Source organism: Phoca vitulina, unplaced genomic scaffold (genome assembly GCF_004348235.1).
Source record: "Phoca vitulina isolate PV1807 unplaced genomic scaffold, GSC_HSeal_1.0 scaffold2, whole genome shotgun sequence".
In the NCBI taxonomy this organism is placed as follows: domain Eukaryota; kingdom Metazoa; phylum Chordata; class Mammalia; order Carnivora; family Phocidae; genus Phoca; species Phoca vitulina.
The window spans coordinates 59964528-59983619 of NW_022589705.1; the positions used below are offsets into that span (position 1 = coordinate 59964528).

At 43.3% G+C, this 19092-nt stretch overlaps 1 protein-coding gene across 1 annotated transcript in view; it reads left to right on the forward strand.

The window, feature by feature from the left end:
* Positions 1-16619, forward strand: part of ORC1 (origin recognition complex subunit 1) — a 32211-nt gene extending 15592 nt beyond the window's left edge. Inside the window, exons 7-18 of the mRNA XM_032416806.1 lie at positions 1294-1663; positions 2601-2705; positions 3300-3495; positions 5698-5795; positions 6396-6497; positions 6922-7093; positions 7698-7805; positions 8093-8242; positions 8956-9075; positions 13247-13416; positions 14101-14188; positions 16281-16619. Coding sequence (XP_032272697.1) covers positions 1294-1663; positions 2601-2705; positions 3300-3495; positions 5698-5795; positions 6396-6497; positions 6922-7093; positions 7698-7805; positions 8093-8242; positions 8956-9075; positions 13247-13416; positions 14101-14188; positions 16281-16472 — 1871 coding nt within the window. The 3' untranslated portion in view covers positions 16473-16619. The remainder of the gene's footprint in view (positions 1-1293; positions 1664-2600; positions 2706-3299; positions 3496-5697; positions 5796-6395; positions 6498-6921; positions 7094-7697; positions 7806-8092; positions 8243-8955; positions 9076-13246; positions 13417-14100; positions 14189-16280) is intronic.
* Positions 16620-19092: the final 2473 nt, after the last annotated feature.

Below are 19092 nucleotides of genomic sequence, written 5' to 3' on the forward strand. Positions count from 1 at the left end.
AGGTATGAGGGAGACCAGGACATTGGGACATTTTTATATTAATCTAGACATGAGTTACCCTATATTCTCCACGCAGGTGCTAGATGACTTTCTTCACCTTATCTGCAGCTAATCCCAACATAAGCACATGCTGGGACTAAAGTGAATGCCTCTGTGCCCAGTGCTTTCAAAAGCCTTGTTGCCTTCACTCTCATCCATCTCATCTATTCTCCCTCTATATTCCTCCTCCCTCCCCTTTCAACTCTGTTGGAATCTTGTCCTTTTTTCAAGGTCTACCTCAAAAGCCATATTTACTAGCACTTAGGTGCTTTAGGACAATTTTACTTCATATTATAGACATTGATGTGCATCATCTCCCCTGTTAGACTAGAGTGTCTTATGGATGGGGACCAGGATTGAGTCTCAATTTTTTGTTTTCTCCTATCACCTGGGACATACCCTGCCAGTTTTACAGCTTTACATTGATATCTGAATGAATGACTTGGTTCCTGGTACCTTTGTCATGGTGAGAGAGGGGCAAATCCACATGTGGGTCTATGTATTCACAGAACCCATTTGATGCCCCCGGGGATCCATCTCCTCTCTATTGGCAGATAGAATATGAGTTAAAAAAAATCTAGGTCTTGTTACTCAAATGGAGCGACTGATAGAAATTCTTTCAGATGCTGTTGAGTGGGGGCTGAGGGCTTGCAGTATCATCCCTGGTTAAGCATTCTTGAGGTAGATTACTTCAGGGAAATTGCTGAACATTTATTCACAAAAGCTGATTTAACAGTTGACTTATGGTTCTAACTAGGAAAATCACCCTGGAATTTAGGAGAGATGAAAAATTTAAAAAGCAAGCTAGCTTGGGGAAAGAAAGCTAGCTAGCTTGGAATAATTAAAAATATGGGCAATTCATGGAGCGCCTGGGCTCAGTTGGTTAAGCGTCTGAGTCTTGATTTACGCTCAGGTCATGATCTCAGGGTCATGAGATCGAGCCCTGCATTGGGCTCTGTGCTGAGTATGGAGCTTGCTTAAGATTCTCTCTCTCTCTTCCCCTCCCTCTGCCCCTCCCCCTGCTCACACATGTATGCTCTGTCTCTAAAAAAAATAATAATAAAAAAATAAAGTGGCTCTAGAATACAGTGAGGCAGCATTCCTTTTCTTTTTTTTTTTTTTTATAAATATATATGGGCAACTCATGTGTTTGTATAACTTCAATGGATGAATTTAGCTCTAATGAGATTGAGGTTGTGTATAGTGCTCATTATAAAATTCATACATTGTCTGTGGTGATTTCTCTTTGATTAGGTCTCCCTAGGACACCCAGCACTAGGATTTCCCAGCAGAATTCAGGGGCCTTGTTGGATTCTCCCGGAAGAAGTAAACGAAAAGTGGCCTTCTCTGAGATCACCTCACCTACCAAGAGGTCTCAGCCTGATGGACTTCATACCTCATCTCCAGCTCTGAAAGCCCCACAGAAAACGGGAGAGATTCAAAGCTCATGTGCCAAGGATGACAAGAAGGCATCACCTGACTGTCACAGGATCCTGAGAACCCGAGTCCCAGCCTTGAAAACCACAGAGACGAGTGAGGAAAGAACACTTACCCCTATCAAGGGGGGCTGGAAATCCTCGCCGGTGCCTTCCATAATTCTGAAACCGCAAAACATCAAAAAGAGGTGACTGGGGCGTTACCCTGCCTCCCACAGAGCACACTGAGCTCCCTTATGTGATGTGACGTGTATGGGACACGGCTGCTCAAGTTAGAGCAGCAGGTCTCAAATCTGACTGTTGTGGCATCACCCGGGAACCTTTCCAAATTACAGATTTCTAAGCCTCTTCCCAGACGTAGCGAATCAATCTCCAAATGTTAGGCCCAGGAATCTGCATTTGGAAATGCTCTTTGGATGATTCTGATATACTTGGCTGTCCTTTTGGAATCACTGCTCTAGGAGATAATTTCCCAAACCTGGATTGCTTCACAGTCCTGCTCTGGCTCTTTGCCACATGTTAACACTCACTTTCCTAGTGTTTTTTGTTTTGTTTTTTTAAATTGGAAACCATTCTCAAATACATATAGTACAAGAAGATAATGCATCTAGTTTGTTAACTTTGCAGCTTGACACGAGACAATGTTTGTAAATAATGGGCTGCACAAATAATGTCATGACAAGACAGAGATTACACATTGCTGTATTTCCTGCTCAGAAACTCCAGCACCTGGTCTATAATAGGTTTGCTTGGTAAATGCTTTGTATTGAATACAGAGCTGCATTTCTGCTCACCTTGAGCCTAGACAGTAAATCCATCAATGCCTCAGAAACGAAAGAGGACAAGAAGCTCTGTCTGGCATGAGTACCTTCTGATCTCTGGCTGGGGAGGTCTTGAGTCAGATTTGAATGATAAGCTTCATGTAAACTTTATCTTTGGTTTTGAGTCAGACTTGAATTATAAACTTTTTGGCAAAGTGTGATTAGTTCCCTCCAAATCCAAATCCCTCCAAAGTAGCTGTAAAAACAGTAGGAGCCAGTCAGGCCACCTGACTACTTCTGGTGCCCGCTGCTGATTCCTGGTGCCCAAAACTGTTTCTCATCATCTTGCTGTGATATCTTGCAGGGAGGCGGAAGAACCAGAAGCTCAGGATGAAACTACCTCTACCCCACATCGGATCTGTAGGAAGAGTTCTCTCTTGACTTTGAATCGGATTAGGCAGCAGCTTCGGTAAGCCTGTTCTTAGCAAGCAGGAAACGTTCATCACTGCTGTCTATGATATCCATAATCTCAACTCTTAAAGCCTCCTATGTTTCTTGTTTGTTATTTGCTATTCCATTAAATTTGCCTTTTACTTGGTATGTCTGGGATTATGTTAATTCCACATAAATGTCACAGTTTGAAAGGGGCAAGAAACACTGTCCTGGATTCAGGGGGCTCCCAGGGCCCCCTACTCATATGCAGCAAGACTGTTAGTGGAGTGCCTAAAAGCATGAACTTTGATTCTGGCTACTTGGATTTTAACCTGAGCTTTGTCATACTATGTAACCTTGGGAAGGTTACTTCACCTTTCTAAGCCTCAGTTTCCTCTTCTATAAGATGGGACTGATAATACACAAGTCACAGGGTTGTTGAAGGATTTAATAAGATAATATAATTAAAGCCCTTAGCAGAGCATCACAGTAGCAAGGGCCCAAGAAGCAGAGCACATCCTATATTACTTGATTGTAGGAAAGACTGTAATATCTCTAGTCCACAGTGACCTATTAGGGAGCTTTTTATTTAGATACTGAATATCAGAAAATAATGTGTCCCACCATTCAGGTTTTTAGGTAATAGTAAAAGTGACCAAGAAGAGGATGAGTTTCTGCCGGCAGCAGAGATTTCAGACTCTGGCAGTGAGGAGGAAGAGACTTCCACACCACCCCTTCCAAGGAGAACATCCAGTAGGGTGTCCAAGAACCTATGCTCTTCCGTGAAGTCATCCTTACAGACCCCCTCAAAGACACCAAAGAAAACCGTAAGGCTGTTTTAGGTTTGTTTGCCAGTGAAGCATCCTTCTCTTAATTTTAAAATTGTCATGGCTAAGGTCACACAGTCATAGCTGGATTCTGAGCACAGGTCCGTCATACTCAAAGTTATTCGACTTGGAATATTCATAGAGGAAAAGATCTAAGTGAACCCTAGAACTGAAAATGAATCCAGTAGCAATGATTTTGAATCCAAGTTCCTTTTAAGATACAGAACCAAATAGCCAAGAGCCAGACTTCCTGAGGGAGGGACGAGATCTGGCTCCTCATCTTTGCATTTCCCACAAACGCTAGCAGAGCGCTTTATGTGTAATCTGTGGAGCCGGGGCGCAGGGGTGCAAGAGCCCCTGGCTCCAGGGGTTCCAAACAGATGAGGTTTGGCCACTTGCCGCTGACAAAATCCAAAGGCAGAGACGAGTGGTGGTGAAACAAGAAAGGAGTTTATTTCAGTGAGGCCACCCCCCCGAGAAGACAGTGTTCTAACCTCTCAAAGACTCTACAAAGTGCTGAAGATACTTCTAGGTTTGTATAAGGAAAATGGGACAAAGGCAGGTGTGTACGTGCTGGTGGGCAGTAAAGTCAGGTCCATCATTGTCTTGGGGGTCAGTCCTGCAGGGTCTTGCTGGCGCCAGGGCAGTGGTTATAGCTTGAGGGGTAGTTTCATTTACCATCATGGGATGCCTTGCCCACATTAAGAGATAGGCTGGAAAGAAGAACTAATCAGAAAGTACAGACTAAGGTCCAAATGGCAGTGAAGTCCTCTTGCAAGTGCTCAGTGCGTATCGGATCTCAAATCCAGGGCTGCTGGGCTATGTTGTTTCTCCTGCGCCATTTGATTCACCTGAGAAACGGAGCACGACTGAGGTCTTGGTGAGGAACTGTGTAAAGTTAAGAGGGAAGAGGAAAATGGACATCTCTTCTGCTTCCTGTGGAATTTTAGCAGAATGTTGAACCTATTAAAAGAGGGTCTTAACCATGTTCAAATGTGTTTGAGAAATGTTTGGATTACACAGTTAAATTGGCTCATTGTCACAGGAGTTCTCAGGGCCATTAATTTATTAATGTTATTGTGACCTTCCCAGAGGTTATTAGTGTATGAGTCTTTGATCAGGAAACTCTTCTCCTGGAGTATATTGTTTTTAGGAAATGTCTATTTAATAGGAGACTTTTTCTAAAGCTGATCTCCGTATTTCCATATCAAGAAAAATGTGATTGGGCTGAAGTCAAAAAAGACCTCCGGGAAAGGAAATCAAATAGATCACCTTTAGATTAGTGATAATCTTACCTGGAGTTTCTCATTATGCAAATAGCTTACCAAGGTTCTGATTGCATCTGCTGGGTCCCACCCAGAACAAGGGATATTAGGGTGTGATGGCATCTTTAGCATGATAAAAAAGGTCAGAAGTCCACCAAGGTTTTTGATACCTTCTCAACAAGGTGTTGGTAGCCCTTTCTTGTTTTCTCCAACGGTAAGAGATGGAAAACTATTAGGGTGTAAGTGCTTTCTAAAGCCTGAGGAAGGAGTGGAGAGGCTCTTACTACTCTATAGCCTGGGGAAATCAGAGGGTGGGGAGGGGAAATGCCCCCACGGAAGTGAGTGCTTTGTGGAAAGAACATGAAGATGGGGTAGCAGACCTGCTCTAGAGAGCCAGTAGCAAGGAAGAAAAGAGACTAGGGCTGTCAGACTAGACTGAATAGTGACCTAGGGCTTTGGAGTGGAAAAATCTGGTGATGTCTCTCCAAGTCTGTGGATTATGGAAATGCTGAGCTAAAGTTTGACCATATTTTCAAACAAATCTAGAGGAGAAGCCTATGAATCAACCTCGGTTTATGCCTCCTACCCTACTGTGTATTGGGCAGAGTAATTAGGGCTTCTTAATTTCTTGTCTTTCAGGATAATATTTTACTTTTAAATAGTATTTAATCCATACTTTCATTCATTCTTCACTCAGATTGACATTGTTTTCAAATCCCAGGACTGTGTATAAATTAGAGAAAAGAAATTGTGTTTGGCCTCTGAACAGTATTTCTAACATGAGAGAGGGAGAGAATCGTACTTTATACAGAAAGGCACTAAGAGGTATTCACCACTTCTTTTATCAGATCATCATGAATCAGATTTGCTGATGTGTCCTAGATCGTGTTTTGCTTTGGTTTTTTCCTTCTGAAATATGTTCTCTTTTTGAACACAGCCCAAGCCTAGTACGCCACGCCATGCCACTCCCCAGATCCCCAGCCGAAACCTGGCTGCCCAGGAGCCAGCCAGCATGCTGGAGGAGGCCCGGCTGAGGTGACACTGCTCGTGGGCCCCTGTTAGATAGGCAGAAATGGGTCTCTGTTTTCATTCACATCAAACAAGGAATTTGTAGTCATTCGTGTACATAATAAAGGTAGAGAGTAAAATGAACACGGGTGTTTAGAGAGAAGAAACCTTTCAAGCAGTGTCTGGGTGGGATAATGTGGACAGGTTCTCGAAGGAGTAACCTAGGCTACTGCCATCATTTGCCCAGGGATAGAAGGTGGCTGATGAATCAGAATACTGCTTTTCCATTATGGTACCCTTTAGAACTATGCGGGAACTTTTTTAAAATACGTAAGCCAAGATCTTCCCAGAAAACAAGTTGATAAATCAGAATCTATTATGGGATGAAGGCCATCCCTGTAATTTAGGAAAGCTCCCCAGGTGATATGTACCCTTGGTTAGAACCTATCAGTTGGGTAATTTGGGTGGAGAAAGGGATTATGAGGCCAAATGAAGAGATTTGAGAATGAAGGCATTCCTGTGGATTTGTAATTGAAGTTTCATAGAGAAACCTGCCCCATTTGTTACTGAGTGGATGGTGAAATGTTTCTGAAGTCCTCCTTTCCCCTTATTTATCACCGATCGTAGGCTGCATGTTTCTGCTGTACCTGAGTCTCTTCCCTGTCGGGAACAGGAATTCCAAAACATCTACAACTTTGTGGAAAGCAAACTCCTTGACCTTACGGGAGGGTGAGTAATGCTGAGGCAAACTGGATGGTCTGGGGGGTACCCCCTGCTGACCTACCACCTCAGTGTCACAGTTCAACCGAATGGCCTTTTCCCAGCGTCAGGAGAATAGGCAAAATTGTTGCTGAAGCCTAAAGGCTTCTAAAGCAGCTTTTGTTGTCAAAGTAATTCTCTAGGAAGAAAAACTGTCATTCAGAGAAAATGAAGCTGGTCTTCTTCTGTGCATACAGCATTGCTTGTAGAATGAATGATTCTGTGTAACCAGGTGCTGCTCTGATTAGCTTCCAAGGACGGTCCTTACTGCCCCCACCTCCGCATTTCAGGGGTCTGGGCCCTTCCTTCACGCATCCCACGCCTCTAACTGGTTGGTGATGGTGTGAGGCGGCTGGCACGGACTCAGCCCACGGGTCCTCCCCTCTTGCTGCAGGTGCATGTACATCTCCGGGGTCCCAGGGACAGGGAAGACCGCCACTGTGCACGAGGTGATACGGTGCCTGCAGCAGGCCGCCCAAGTAAATGACATTCCTCCCTTTCAATACATCGAGGTCAATGGGATGAAGCTGACAGAGCCCCATCAGGTCTATGTGCAGATCTTGCAGGTGAGTAAAGCTGTTTGAGCATTTTGGAAAATAGAGTTTCTTGGTGGCATATTTCTGAAAAAGGAGAGGTTTTGTGCTTATTGATATGTTTACAATGTGCCAGGTGTTGTCCTTTGTGTGAGGTAGCAAGAGTAAAGAAGGCAGAATTCCTACCCTCAGGGACCTTAAAGTCTAGGAGCTGGGCATGAATTATTGGAAGCCAGGACTGACTGACGTGGTGAAACCTGTTGGCGCACAGGAGGCCCTGTGGCCAACTATGGAAAACAGATCAGAGGTTGGCTGGAGTTTGAACCTGGCTCTTGTATTCATTAGTGGTTTTCTTGGGACAAGTAATGTCCAGTTATAAATAGAGTCATGCAGTAATGATTTTGGAGATGCTTCTGGGACCCGCCTGTGGCTCACTTGCATTTCAAACACAGACTTTATCATCTCTTTTGGTGCCTTCTCTTCTCCTTCCAGGTTAAGGTTAAGACCAGAGTGGAAGGCAGAATTTAGGATACCAAAGTCCTCACACTAAGTTGCTTCCTCTACTGCAAATTTAACATTAAGCTCAGGAGAGTAAAATCCTTCCCATTTACCACACCTGCTATTCCCCGCATTGCAGAAGCTGACCGGCCAAAAGGCAACCGCTAACCACGCGGCAGAACTGCTGGCAAAGCGCTTCCTGACCCAGAGGTCCTCTCAGGAAACCACCGTGCTGCTTGTGGATGAGGTAAGGAGGCGCCCCCGGGAGGACCGGAAAAGTGGCATGGTGCTTGATCGTGGTGTTCCAGGAGCAAATGCTGGGTTCAGAGGGAGGTCCTGGCTCCTTTCTCTCATCCCTCATTCATCTGAGCCTGTTCTTCGATGGTGAGAGGCCTGTGTCCGTTGATGTCCTTGCTGCTCTCATGGTGGGACCTGAGAAGCACAGGCAGCTAAAGTGGTGGTAACAGGTCTTCCACTCTGAGGCCCTGGCTCGGTTCTGTGGCTGATCCTGCATCTCTATCCCTTTCCTGGCAGCTTGACCTTCTGTGGACTCAGAAACAAGACATACTATACAATCTCTTTGACTGGCCCACTCACAAGGAGGCCCGGCTTGTGGTCCTGACCATCGCCAACACGATGGACCTGCCAGAGCGCATCATGATGAACCGGGTATCCAGTCGACTGGTAGGTCCTAGGGCTGTTCTCAAGCCGTTCTTACAGACCCATAATTTGGGCCAAGGAGTTCTAAAAATTAAATACACAGGAAACTAAAATAAGTGGGAAAAGTACAAAATGTGATTTCTGAAATTCCTGTAATTAAATATATCACCATTGCATGATTTTCTGCAAACACATCTTGGTGTTCTGCCACCTGGGTACTCTTAAACTGCACAGAGCCCTGAAGGTCTAATTGTTTATTAAATGCACTGAAGCACTCGCCCCTCAATGCAAAGCACGTGCATTGATGCACGGAGTAGAGCGGGGAGCAAGGCAGACGCCACCGCTGCCGCCCTTGGGGGCGTGGTCCTTCATCAGGGACTTAGAAGCGTGTCGAGTGAAGCCAGGAGCTGAGCCTGTGCTTACTGTAGAGCCGAAGATGCTCCCACCCGCTCTAATTAGAGCACCTCTGCCTTGATCTACTTCTGAATGATTCTGGGAGAAGAAAAGTTGTCTTCACCAAAATGAGAAATGACTTGAGCACCACTGCCACCCTGCAGGAGACCGGCAGTCGCTGTCAGCAGTGAAAGGAGCTGGAATCCGGGGCGGTCTCAGGCTGGACTGTGTAACCTGTTCCATGGCACTTGGAAATCAGGCTTAGGGACCTGAGGGTGGCTGTCCAGCAGCACTGTCAGAGTGGTTAATTAATGAACTTGTTCTCCATTGTCTCGTCTCTCCAGGGTCTTACCAGGATGTCCTTCCAGCCCTATACTCACAGCCAACTGCAGCAGATCCTAATATGCCGACTCAGACATATAAAGGCCTTTGAGGACGATGCCATCCAGCTGGTAGCCAGGAAGGTAAGTCACCTTCGGGGAGCTCCTACTTGCACCTACGAACCAGGCGGCAAGTCTGCTGAGCACCTGCCAGTGTGAGGCCTTGTGTTGGGTGCTCTGCAGATGAAGAGAAATTTAGAAAGTCCTGTAAACATAAATATCAAAAAGTAGAAACAAAAGTGTGAAAAGTTCTTTAACTTTCTTACTGTATAATTAATCAGCAGGTTATGAGTATGGTGGGCTTCTGTACAAATGAAGATGAATTGATTCAGGGGGCAGGCAGCTTTGTATAATGAAACGGGCAGTAGAGGCCGTTGAGTAGCAAACCTGGTTGGAATTCTGGCTCTGATACTTAATAGATATTGGAAGCTTAAATGGAAGTTACTTAACAACTTCCGGAGCCTTAGTTTTCTTCTCTGAAAAATGGAAATAAAGTATCTACTTCATAGGATTGTTTTGAGAATTAAACAAGATCATGTCTGTAATGTGCCTCGCAAGGTGCACACTCCAGGATAGGTGTGAGGTATTGGATACCTACATCCTCCAAGCTCACTGGGAGAATTGCCAATCGAGACTGTTCTCCAAGGCTGCTGAGGAACAGAAGTGGGTTAAATGTCTGAGCTTCAAGCTGAATGCAAGAAACCACACATCTGCAGTATTTCAGCACTTAAAGGAATTATAAACTTATTTCTGGTTCTTCTTGCCCGAAGTGATCAGAATTCTGAGTACCTAGAGCCACAGCACATGTAATGACAGCTCAGAGCTGGGTGCTCTATTGGTTGCAGGGGGTCAGAGGCGAGCCAGACAGGGAGCTGGTCTCCAAGCTTTACTCTCTGGAGCTCAAGAGTTACCATTTAACCCCTCTGTTGGGCAGAGTTTTTTCACTTCTGCTATCTTTCTAAAAGTTCTTTTTTTGTCTTTTTGTCTCTCTGAAGGATCCTTTTTTTATGCCATTCTGTTTATTGAGGTGGTCTTCTCTTTTCCTCCAAGATGCTTTTTGTCTGTTGAATTTGGTCTCTATCTTGCATTGTTAGAGACTTTCCTCAGATGTCTTGGTTATTCCACTCTGATGTATGAGTGAAGATTAAAAAGCTTTTGGGGAGCTCTGAGCACATGAGTGGGGCTTGTTCACTGAGAACTTCACTGTGGGGCAATCTGATTGGGCCAATTTCAGTATCTTCAATTCTTTCCCGTTAGAATAGTCAGATTTCCCAAGTAGGCATCCTGTGTCCTGCCTGGAGGGCAGTATTCTGGGAGTGGGGGGGTAGGCTGGAGTCAGAGAGGGTGGAGGTCTTCAAATTCAGCATGCAAACAGTAGCCATTTATATCTAGTAAGGGACCTCCCCTCCCCTGCAATAATACCTAGTGTTCCCTGGCCCAGAGACTTTCTCTTAATCCTTGCTTGAGAATAAATCTCTGGACTCTTGCCATGGTAGAAGAGGGATAATCTCCAGCGCAAAAAGTTTTATAGCGACCGTACAAATAACCAAGGCACAAAATTTGCCACAGAGCCCTAAACCTTCCTGATGGCCCTAATGTTTACCCAACAGCATGAAATGGGAGAAGGAATCTAGGGCAAGGGTCAGCGAACTTTTTCTGTGAAGGGCCAGGGAGGAAATGTTTTAGGCTTTGTGGTTATAATGGTCTCTGTTACCACTGTTCAACTGTGCCCTTGCATCTTGAAAGCAGCCATGCCCAATAGGTAAATGAATGGTCACAGTTGTGTTCCAATAAAACTTTATGTACAAAAATGTGTGGCAGGCTGTAGTTTGCTAACTCCTGGCATCAGTTTGTTAACTTTCAGCCAGTCCTCCTTAGTTTAGCCAAACATCCCCCTTTACCTCTAGTTCCAGTATCGCTGTCGTCTGAGCACTTGGAGATATTTAGTGTAACTTAGATTTTTTTTCTCGGATTCCTCCAAACTGGCTTAGGAATTGGCTCTCTCCAGTCTGTGGAGTCAACCACTACTCTGCCACCTCTTTCCAACTTGGAGAATTATATTCTTCACTCCTCTCCCGTTGTTTCCCTTCCTTTTTAGGGTTCTTGGTTTCAGAAGGCATCAAATTTAGATGCTGTTTTTACTCAAAATTTTGCCTGTAATTTCAAACCTCTCTTTCATTTCTATACCTATAAAGAAACATACCTATTTTATGTTGTTTCTTACAATTATGATATCTGAACTCTGTGCATCTAATTCTGTTGATTGCTGTTTCCCATGCGTATGTGGCCTTGTTTCCTTGTTTTTGTGTCTTAATTTTTTTTCTAATTTTATTTTTTATTTTTTCCTGTATGTTCGTGTTCCTTAGAGCTTCCTCTGAGAATTAATTGAGGACTGGGTTGAAGTTAGTTCATTTAGAATTTGTTTTTGCTTCTGTCAGTTACCAAGGGCCACCATCAACTGGGACCTTTTTTTTTTTTTTGAAGATTTTATTTATTTGAGAGAGAGAGAGAGAGAAACACAGCAAGAGAGGGAACACAAGCAGGGGGAGCAGGAGAGGGAGAAGCAGGCTTCCCGCCGAGTAGGGAGCCCGATGCGGGGCTCGATCCCAGGACCCTGGGATCATGACCTGAGCTGAAGGCAGACGTTCAACAACTGAGTCACTCAGGTGCCCCATCAACTGGGACCATTTTTAAACAAAATCTCCACTTCAGGTTTTTAGGAGACATAACATAAATTTGGGCTACAAATCCACGTGAAGGCTTGTAGTTGCAAAGACTCCGTTTTTTTACACGTACCTGGCACCAGGGTCCACACAGGCCGTTTTTCCATCCCTTCCACACAGTGGGTCTTTCATTCACCCTCATACTGAGGCTGTAGTGGAGGTCAGAGCCTAAGTGTATATACGGTCTTCTGTTAGATTCCATGTGGGGTGGGCCCCAGCTTTTCTTGTGTCTCCTTCACTGCAGCAGCAGTGAAAAAGGGTATTTATGGTCACCACTGTTCATGGATACCCCCAGGGCAAGAACTGCTTTGGGCGTTTTCGTGCTTCACTTTGTTTTTAGGCCTCTGCAGTAGCTCTGGAGTCCATGTTATTAATGGCTACATGGTGCTGCCTCACAAGGCAGTGGTAATGGTGATGGGAGGAAGGAAGTGGTAGGCTGGAAGCATCTATGGGACATCTTTACCCATTGGATATGAAGAATCAGAGAAGGGGAGAATATAAGCTGATACTCATTTTTTATCTTGGGTTACTAGAAAAGTGACCTTTGTTTTGAACGTCTTAAATTTGCATCCTGAAAACATATACACAAAACATTTATAAACTCTGATCATCTCACTTCCCACAGATGACCACTTTTAATCTTGCTGTGTTGTGTATGTATATACCTATACAATTTGCTCTTGTAAACTTAACTTAGCGTGAATTTTGGAAGGAAATAATTATCTCAGGATGTCGTCAGGCAGGATGTTACCTGTGATGGTTGTTGGGTAAATGGTGGGGATTGCTGGCAAGTACTGGGAATACTGAGAGATCCTTGCAGGCTGCAGAGTCCAAGAATTTCCTCTGTGAAATTTAAAGTGCAGGTGGCTTTCTGAGTCAGCTTGGGAGAGAGTACAGGATTCTCTATGATGGGAATCTGCATGCATGGCAAGAAAGGAGCAATGGGGTCATTGGCATTGTGGGTTGGTCAGAGTCCTCTAACCAAAGACTCCCCTGTGTTCTCCAGCTTTGTGGCTTCCTTCCCTCTTGATCCTGGTTCATTTAGCCATTGACTAGGTGGTCTCCAAAATTTACCACATGCTGTTAGGGAGACTGAGGCTCTGGCTTTACCATCAATAGGCTCCACATCAGCCTCTTGGCTTTGGCTGACTGCTTCTGGGGCACATTGTTCTCTTCAAGCAAGGAATGAGAACACTTGTGTTTCTAGGTGGGTCAATAATGATCTTGGGCCAGTGGTCTCTTAAGTTTTACTTCCCGGATTTTAAATAAAGCTGAGAATTCCTGCCTTTTCCATTATGGATTTATCCATAAATCCAAGACATAGGTTTGGACTCAAGGAAGAGTCCCAGAAGCAGCATAATATGTAAATCCAGGCTCCCACCAGGTTCCCACTGGGGCTAAGCACATAACGTCAGGCTTCAGCCCATTCCCAGCACTGCCTTTCTATTTTAGCTGAACCCAGAATCTGTTGGTTTTTCTCTTGGGCTGAGATGGTAAAAGGACCTCAAGGAATAAAATATTCCCTCTTGTAGGTAGCAGCCCTTTCCGGAGATGCACGACGCTGCCTGGATATTTGTAGGCGTGCCACAGAGATCTGTGAGTTCTCCTGCCAGGAGCCTGACTCTCCTGGCCTAGTCACTGTAGCCCACTTACTGCAAGCAGTAGATGAGATGTTCTCATCGTCGTATATCACTGCCATCAAGTAAGTTGCTTCTAATGGATGTGGATAACAATATTGTCCTATGATCATGTGTAACTTGACAAATATAACTACAAAGGCAATTTTATATATAAATGTTTCAAAGTAACGCGCTGTATGCCTTAAAAATGCATAATGTTATATGTCATATATATTCAGTTTTTTAAAAAGTAAGATGCTTCTGCTTCCTGACCCTGAACCTTTCTTGGAAGACCACAGGAGAGGTCCACAGTGTGGGAAGGCCATGGAAGTTTCTAAGCTTTTATTCATTCAACCTGCATTTACTGAAGACGCTGTCCTTTTCTTAAGGGGCATAGTCTACAGGGAGATAGGAATGCAAACCTAGGAGAGTGGGAGAATCATGACCACTTACTGAGTTACACTCCAGGTGCTGAGTAAAGTAAAGTGCTATTGGAACAAGAGGAAGGAAGCAGCTATTCCTCTCCCACTGAGGCAGATGTATATTTCCAGATGTAGTTGCTGTGTTCCCTGGCTTCCATAGTGGCATTTTCTGTATCATTTTGAAACTTTAGGGGGGTAGACAAAACCTTGCCGAATAATACAGAAGAAAGTTGTTCCCAGTTTTTTCCTCTCTCTTCTCTAAAGACAGAGAATAACTTTACATGGCTTTTCTCTGAGTCAGTGGTATAGCCACTTATGAGAATTCACATCTCATTTTCTTTTAAGAAATTCCTCTGTTCTGGAACAGAGTTTCCTGAGAGCCATCCTTGCTGAGTTCCGTCGATCAGGACTAGAAGAAGCAACATTTCAAAAGGTGATTGATCTTTTCTTTAAATCCTTTTAGATTTTGCTCTTGATGCCTTTTAAATAGGAGGGAATTTCAATGGCTGTGTAAGAGTTTGTCTCTATTTGTGCCAACCCAATTATGCCAAAGAATGTCAGAGCAACACCTACTTTATTTTTTAAAGATTTATTTATTTGAGAGAGAGTGTGTGAGCAAGGGGAGGGGCAGAGGGAGAAGGAGAAGAGAATCTCCTCCCCTCTGAGCAGGAAATGCAGGGCTCGATCCCACCACCCTGAGATCATGACCTGAGCCGAAATCAAGAGTCAGACGCTTAACCAACTGAGCCACCCAGGTGCCCTAGACCAACACCTATTTTTGTGTGATGTTGTATTCAGTTGCATGAAAAGAGACCTTTAGCAACTGGTTTCTGCATAGTAGATGGAAGGAGTATTATGTGCCAGATACCATTCTAGGAGTAAGAGATTCAAAGATGAGTAAGACAGGAGGTGCGTGGGTGGCACATTCTGTTAAGCCTCGGACTCTTGGTTCTTCTCAGGTCATGATCTCAGGGTGGTGAGATTGAGCATGGCATCGGGCTCTTTCTCTGCCCCTCCCCACCTGCGTGTGCTCACTCTCTCTTTCTCTCTCAAACTAAATAAATAAATCTTTAAAAACAAAACAAAGACAAGAGTTACTGCCCTAATACAATTATGGTGTACTGGGGATAAGGCTCTCAGAATGACCCATTTTAAAAACAAATTACAAAGATCAATGCAAACACTCTTTGAGCATAGTTTCAATTACTGAGTAAAAGGACTCACTAGGGCTAGTGCCTTAGAGGTCTATTTAAAACTAGTGTCCATAGTTAATGGGCTGCCTTTAGAGATTGTTAAAGGTGTTTGAGTGTGTACCTGGGAGTGTGTATGTCCATGTGTGTGTGACTATATTTTTTTTTAAAGATTTTATTTATTCATTTGACAGAGAGAGAGAGAGACAGCAAGAGAGGGAACACAAGCTGGGGGAGTGGGAGAGGGAGAAGTTCCCGCTGAGCAGGGAGCCCGAGGCGGGGCTCGATCCCAGGACCCCGGGATCATGACCTGAGCCCCGCGTCGGGCTCCCTGCTCGGTGGGAAGCCTGCTTCTCCCTCTCGAACTCCCCCAGCTTGTGTTCCCTCTCTTGCTGTCTCTCTGTCAAATGAATAAAATTAAAAAATCTTAAAAAAAAAAAAAGCCTTTAGACATAGAAATGGAGAGGCCCAGCTACTTCTGTACTTCCTTTCACGTTTTCTTTACTTCTTTAAATTCTGTTTTAAACTGCTAGTTAGGTTTGCCCGTTATTGTTCTCCTAGAGCCTGAGACAGCTCTTCAGCAGAGTGGCTTTCAGTTTAGTTCGTAAACATTTCCTGAACATCTATAATGTGTCATTAACTGTGAAGATGTGCTAAGAACCCTGAGTTGAATTGGTCAATATCCCCGCTCCTGACAATCTCCCAGCCTGGGTGGGGGTGGGGGTGATTTATAAAGAGAATGGTGACCAGGAAGTGTGGCAGGCTTGCCTGGCCCCCTGGGGGCGCTTTAGGAATCCATGTTTCCCACTGTCCTCCTGGCCTCTCTTTATGCAGTATTCTCCCTGGGCCTTTGTGCTTTTCCAAGGCTTTAGCACCTGTGCACTATTATCTGCTAAGGAAAATGCCCTTGTAACAAAATTTGACTTGAATTATGACAATCTCATTTGGAACTCTCACTCCCTGGAGACTAGGACTGTTTGTATAAGTGACAATTACTAGATATATCCATTAACACATGAGGGATGTGGCAGTATATTTAATAGATAAAACTAAAGCTCAAAAAGTGAAAATAACTTGCCCAGGGTTGCATATTTAGGTGATTAGTTGAACCAGGATTCAGACCTGTTCTGATTCCAAAGCCCAACTAGCATTCTGCCCCCGCATTTGTGCCCCACCAAGGCACCTGTTGATGCCTTCAAGGTATTGAGGATCCTGGATAAGAAGCATCTGACTTGCCTACAAGAAGAAATAAATGATCAGGTACAGAACCAGTACTACCTTCCTTTCCTCTCCCGCTTTCTGGTGTCTGACCTCGGATTTGCTTTTCGTTTCTAGGTATACAGTCAACATGTGGCACTGTGCAGAATGGAGGGACTCCCGTACCCCACCATGTCAGAGACAATGGCAGTGTGCTCTCACCTGAGCTCTTGCCGCCTCCTCCTCGTGGAACCCAGCAGGAACGACCTGCTTCTTCGTGTGCGGCTCAACGTCAGCCAGGACGATGTGCTGTACGCGCTGAAGGAGTGAAGGGCTTCACAGGGAAGGACTGTGATCAGCTCTTTTCAAAGGGCCTGATTTCCTCTTTCTAAGCACATGGAATTGTAGTAGCAGAACATAATGAATGGAAATGGCTGTCACATATTTTGAAATTTTCCATTAAATAATTTGATTTTTCTAGAGTGAGAAGTTTACAGTCATTACAAACACCAGATTAAAAAACCAAACCATCCTTCCTACAATAGGCCCTCATTGTGACTTTTCTGTTAACCCTGCCATTAATTTAACGGCAGCATGGTATGCACATAATTATGTGTACCTGTATAAAATAGTTGTGGGAGAATATGTAAGAAATTGGTTACATTGGTGGCCTTTGGTAAGGAACTAGATGGCTATGGTCAGACTTTAGAGGAAGACTTACTGTAAGTCATGTATCTTTTAACTTTTGAACAATGTGAATATAACAAACTTAGTTTATAAAAGAGAACTGCTGCTTGGAGAGCCTGGGTGGCACAGTTGGTTAACTGTCCAACTCTTGGTTTCAACCCAGGTCATGATCTCAGGGTCACAAGATCGAGCCCTGCATCGGGCTCTGTGCTTAGTGTGGAGTCTGCTTAAGGCTCTCTTTCTCCTTCTCTCTCTCTGAAATAAATAAATCTTTGGAAAAATAAAAAAACAACTGGGAATAATACCAGTGATAAATAATCCATATAAATAGCTAGAAAATATAATTTTTAAAAAGTTACTATTTATCATAAAAACAAATCTTTAAGTAAAAAAGACTTAGAAGGCACAGAAAATATAAGATAACAAGAAATAAATCTAATAAAGAGATGTAATCTCTAAATACAAATCTATTTCAGTTAAAATCTTGGCAGGGTTTTTGTGTAACTGCAATTCTCATATTTATATTTCCAACCAACAATGGAACTGACATTCAAAGCCCCCTTATGTCGGGCACTGAGAAAAACACATCACCTGTGTAATAGTCCTGCCAGAAACGTTTGACCCGAATTTAGTGATGAGAAAATTATCAGATAAAATTATGCAAAGCAACTGTTCCTCTTCAAAAACATCGGTATCATAAAAGACCAAAAAACCAGGGAGGAACTCTTCTAAACTAAAGGAGAATAGAGAAACTGAGACCTAGATAGCTAAATGCACTGTGTGAACCTTGACTGGGTCGTGGACTTAGAGATACAAAAATTATAAACATTATTAGGGACTAAATATTATGTAAGTTTTATGTAAATGCTAAACTTTGTAAATGGTCAGTTATTGTGGTTATATAGGAGAATGTCGTTCTTGAAATACTTATGAGTGAAATAGAACATCTGCAAATAATTCAGAAAAATATATATAACTGCATATAATGGATGATCAGTATCAGAGTAAAGAATTATTCAATTAATAAGAAGGAAAAATGAGTGAATAAGTCATCTACAGAATAAGACACATGAAATGACCAACAAAATGGAAACATAGTAAATGAGGCCTGCAAGTCAAAACCCTTTCACATGTATTAGAAAACCTTTCTAGGACCATAGGGAACAACTGGAACCCAAATGCCCCACTGACAGGAATGTAAACAAACTACTTTGGAGATGATTTGGTAATATTTAATCTGGAAAATGCAGAAACCCTATGAGACAGCAATCCCACTCCTAGGTATATACCCTAGACAAACACATTGTACCCCAGGAGTTGTGTACAAGAATGTTCATAGCACTATAATGGCAAGCCTTTGGGAAAGTGAATTATTTTCATACTTTGAAATACCACAGAGAAGTGAAAAATAGCTAGATATAGTATTGATGTAAACGAAGCTTACAAATAGAATTGAAAAAGAAGTTGAAGAATAGATGTACTGATACCAATGATACAGTGTTAAAGCTTGCCAAAAAAAAATGCTGTAGATTGCTTAAGGATCTATACATACATAGCAGAAATAAAACACCAAATTCAGGGCACCTGGGTGGCTCAGGCGTTAAGCGTCCACCTTCAGCTCAGGTCATGATCCCAGGTCCTGCTCGGCGGGAAGCCTGCTTCTCCCTCTCCCACTCCCCCTGCTTGTGTTCCCTCTCTTGCTGTCTCTCTGTGTCAAACAAATAAGTAAAATCTTAAAACAAAACACCAAATTCAGGAGAGTAGATATCTCTTTGGGGAAAGGGTTGCAACATGAGAGGCATAGGGTGGCTTCAACTGTATTGTACTGGTTTTTTCCTTAAATTTGTGGTAGATACCCATGTATTTATGTCCCTTCACACACAAAATAGGAAGTATTTATTGAGTACCTACCATGTACCATGCAATGCCCTAAACACCAAAGATAACTTGGATAACAAACAGAAATGTCTGTTTGCTTGCATTCAAGCAAATATGAGATACTGTATATCTCTCTCTATATATTAAATATTTCATAAAATAAAACGTATTAATGAGAAGAAATATAAGAGCGAATCTTCAATTGTAAATGGTTAAAGACGGCCTCTTTGGAAAATGACCCAAAGGAGTAAGATCAGAAAGTTTTTGTCCAAGAAAACTGGAAGATTTTTGAAACTGCTAACTACAAACCGCAAAAGAGTAATAATTTAAAAGTTTAGGGAGTGCGCTGCTGGGTTTGTTTCAGGTGAAGATTCTCTGTACCGCC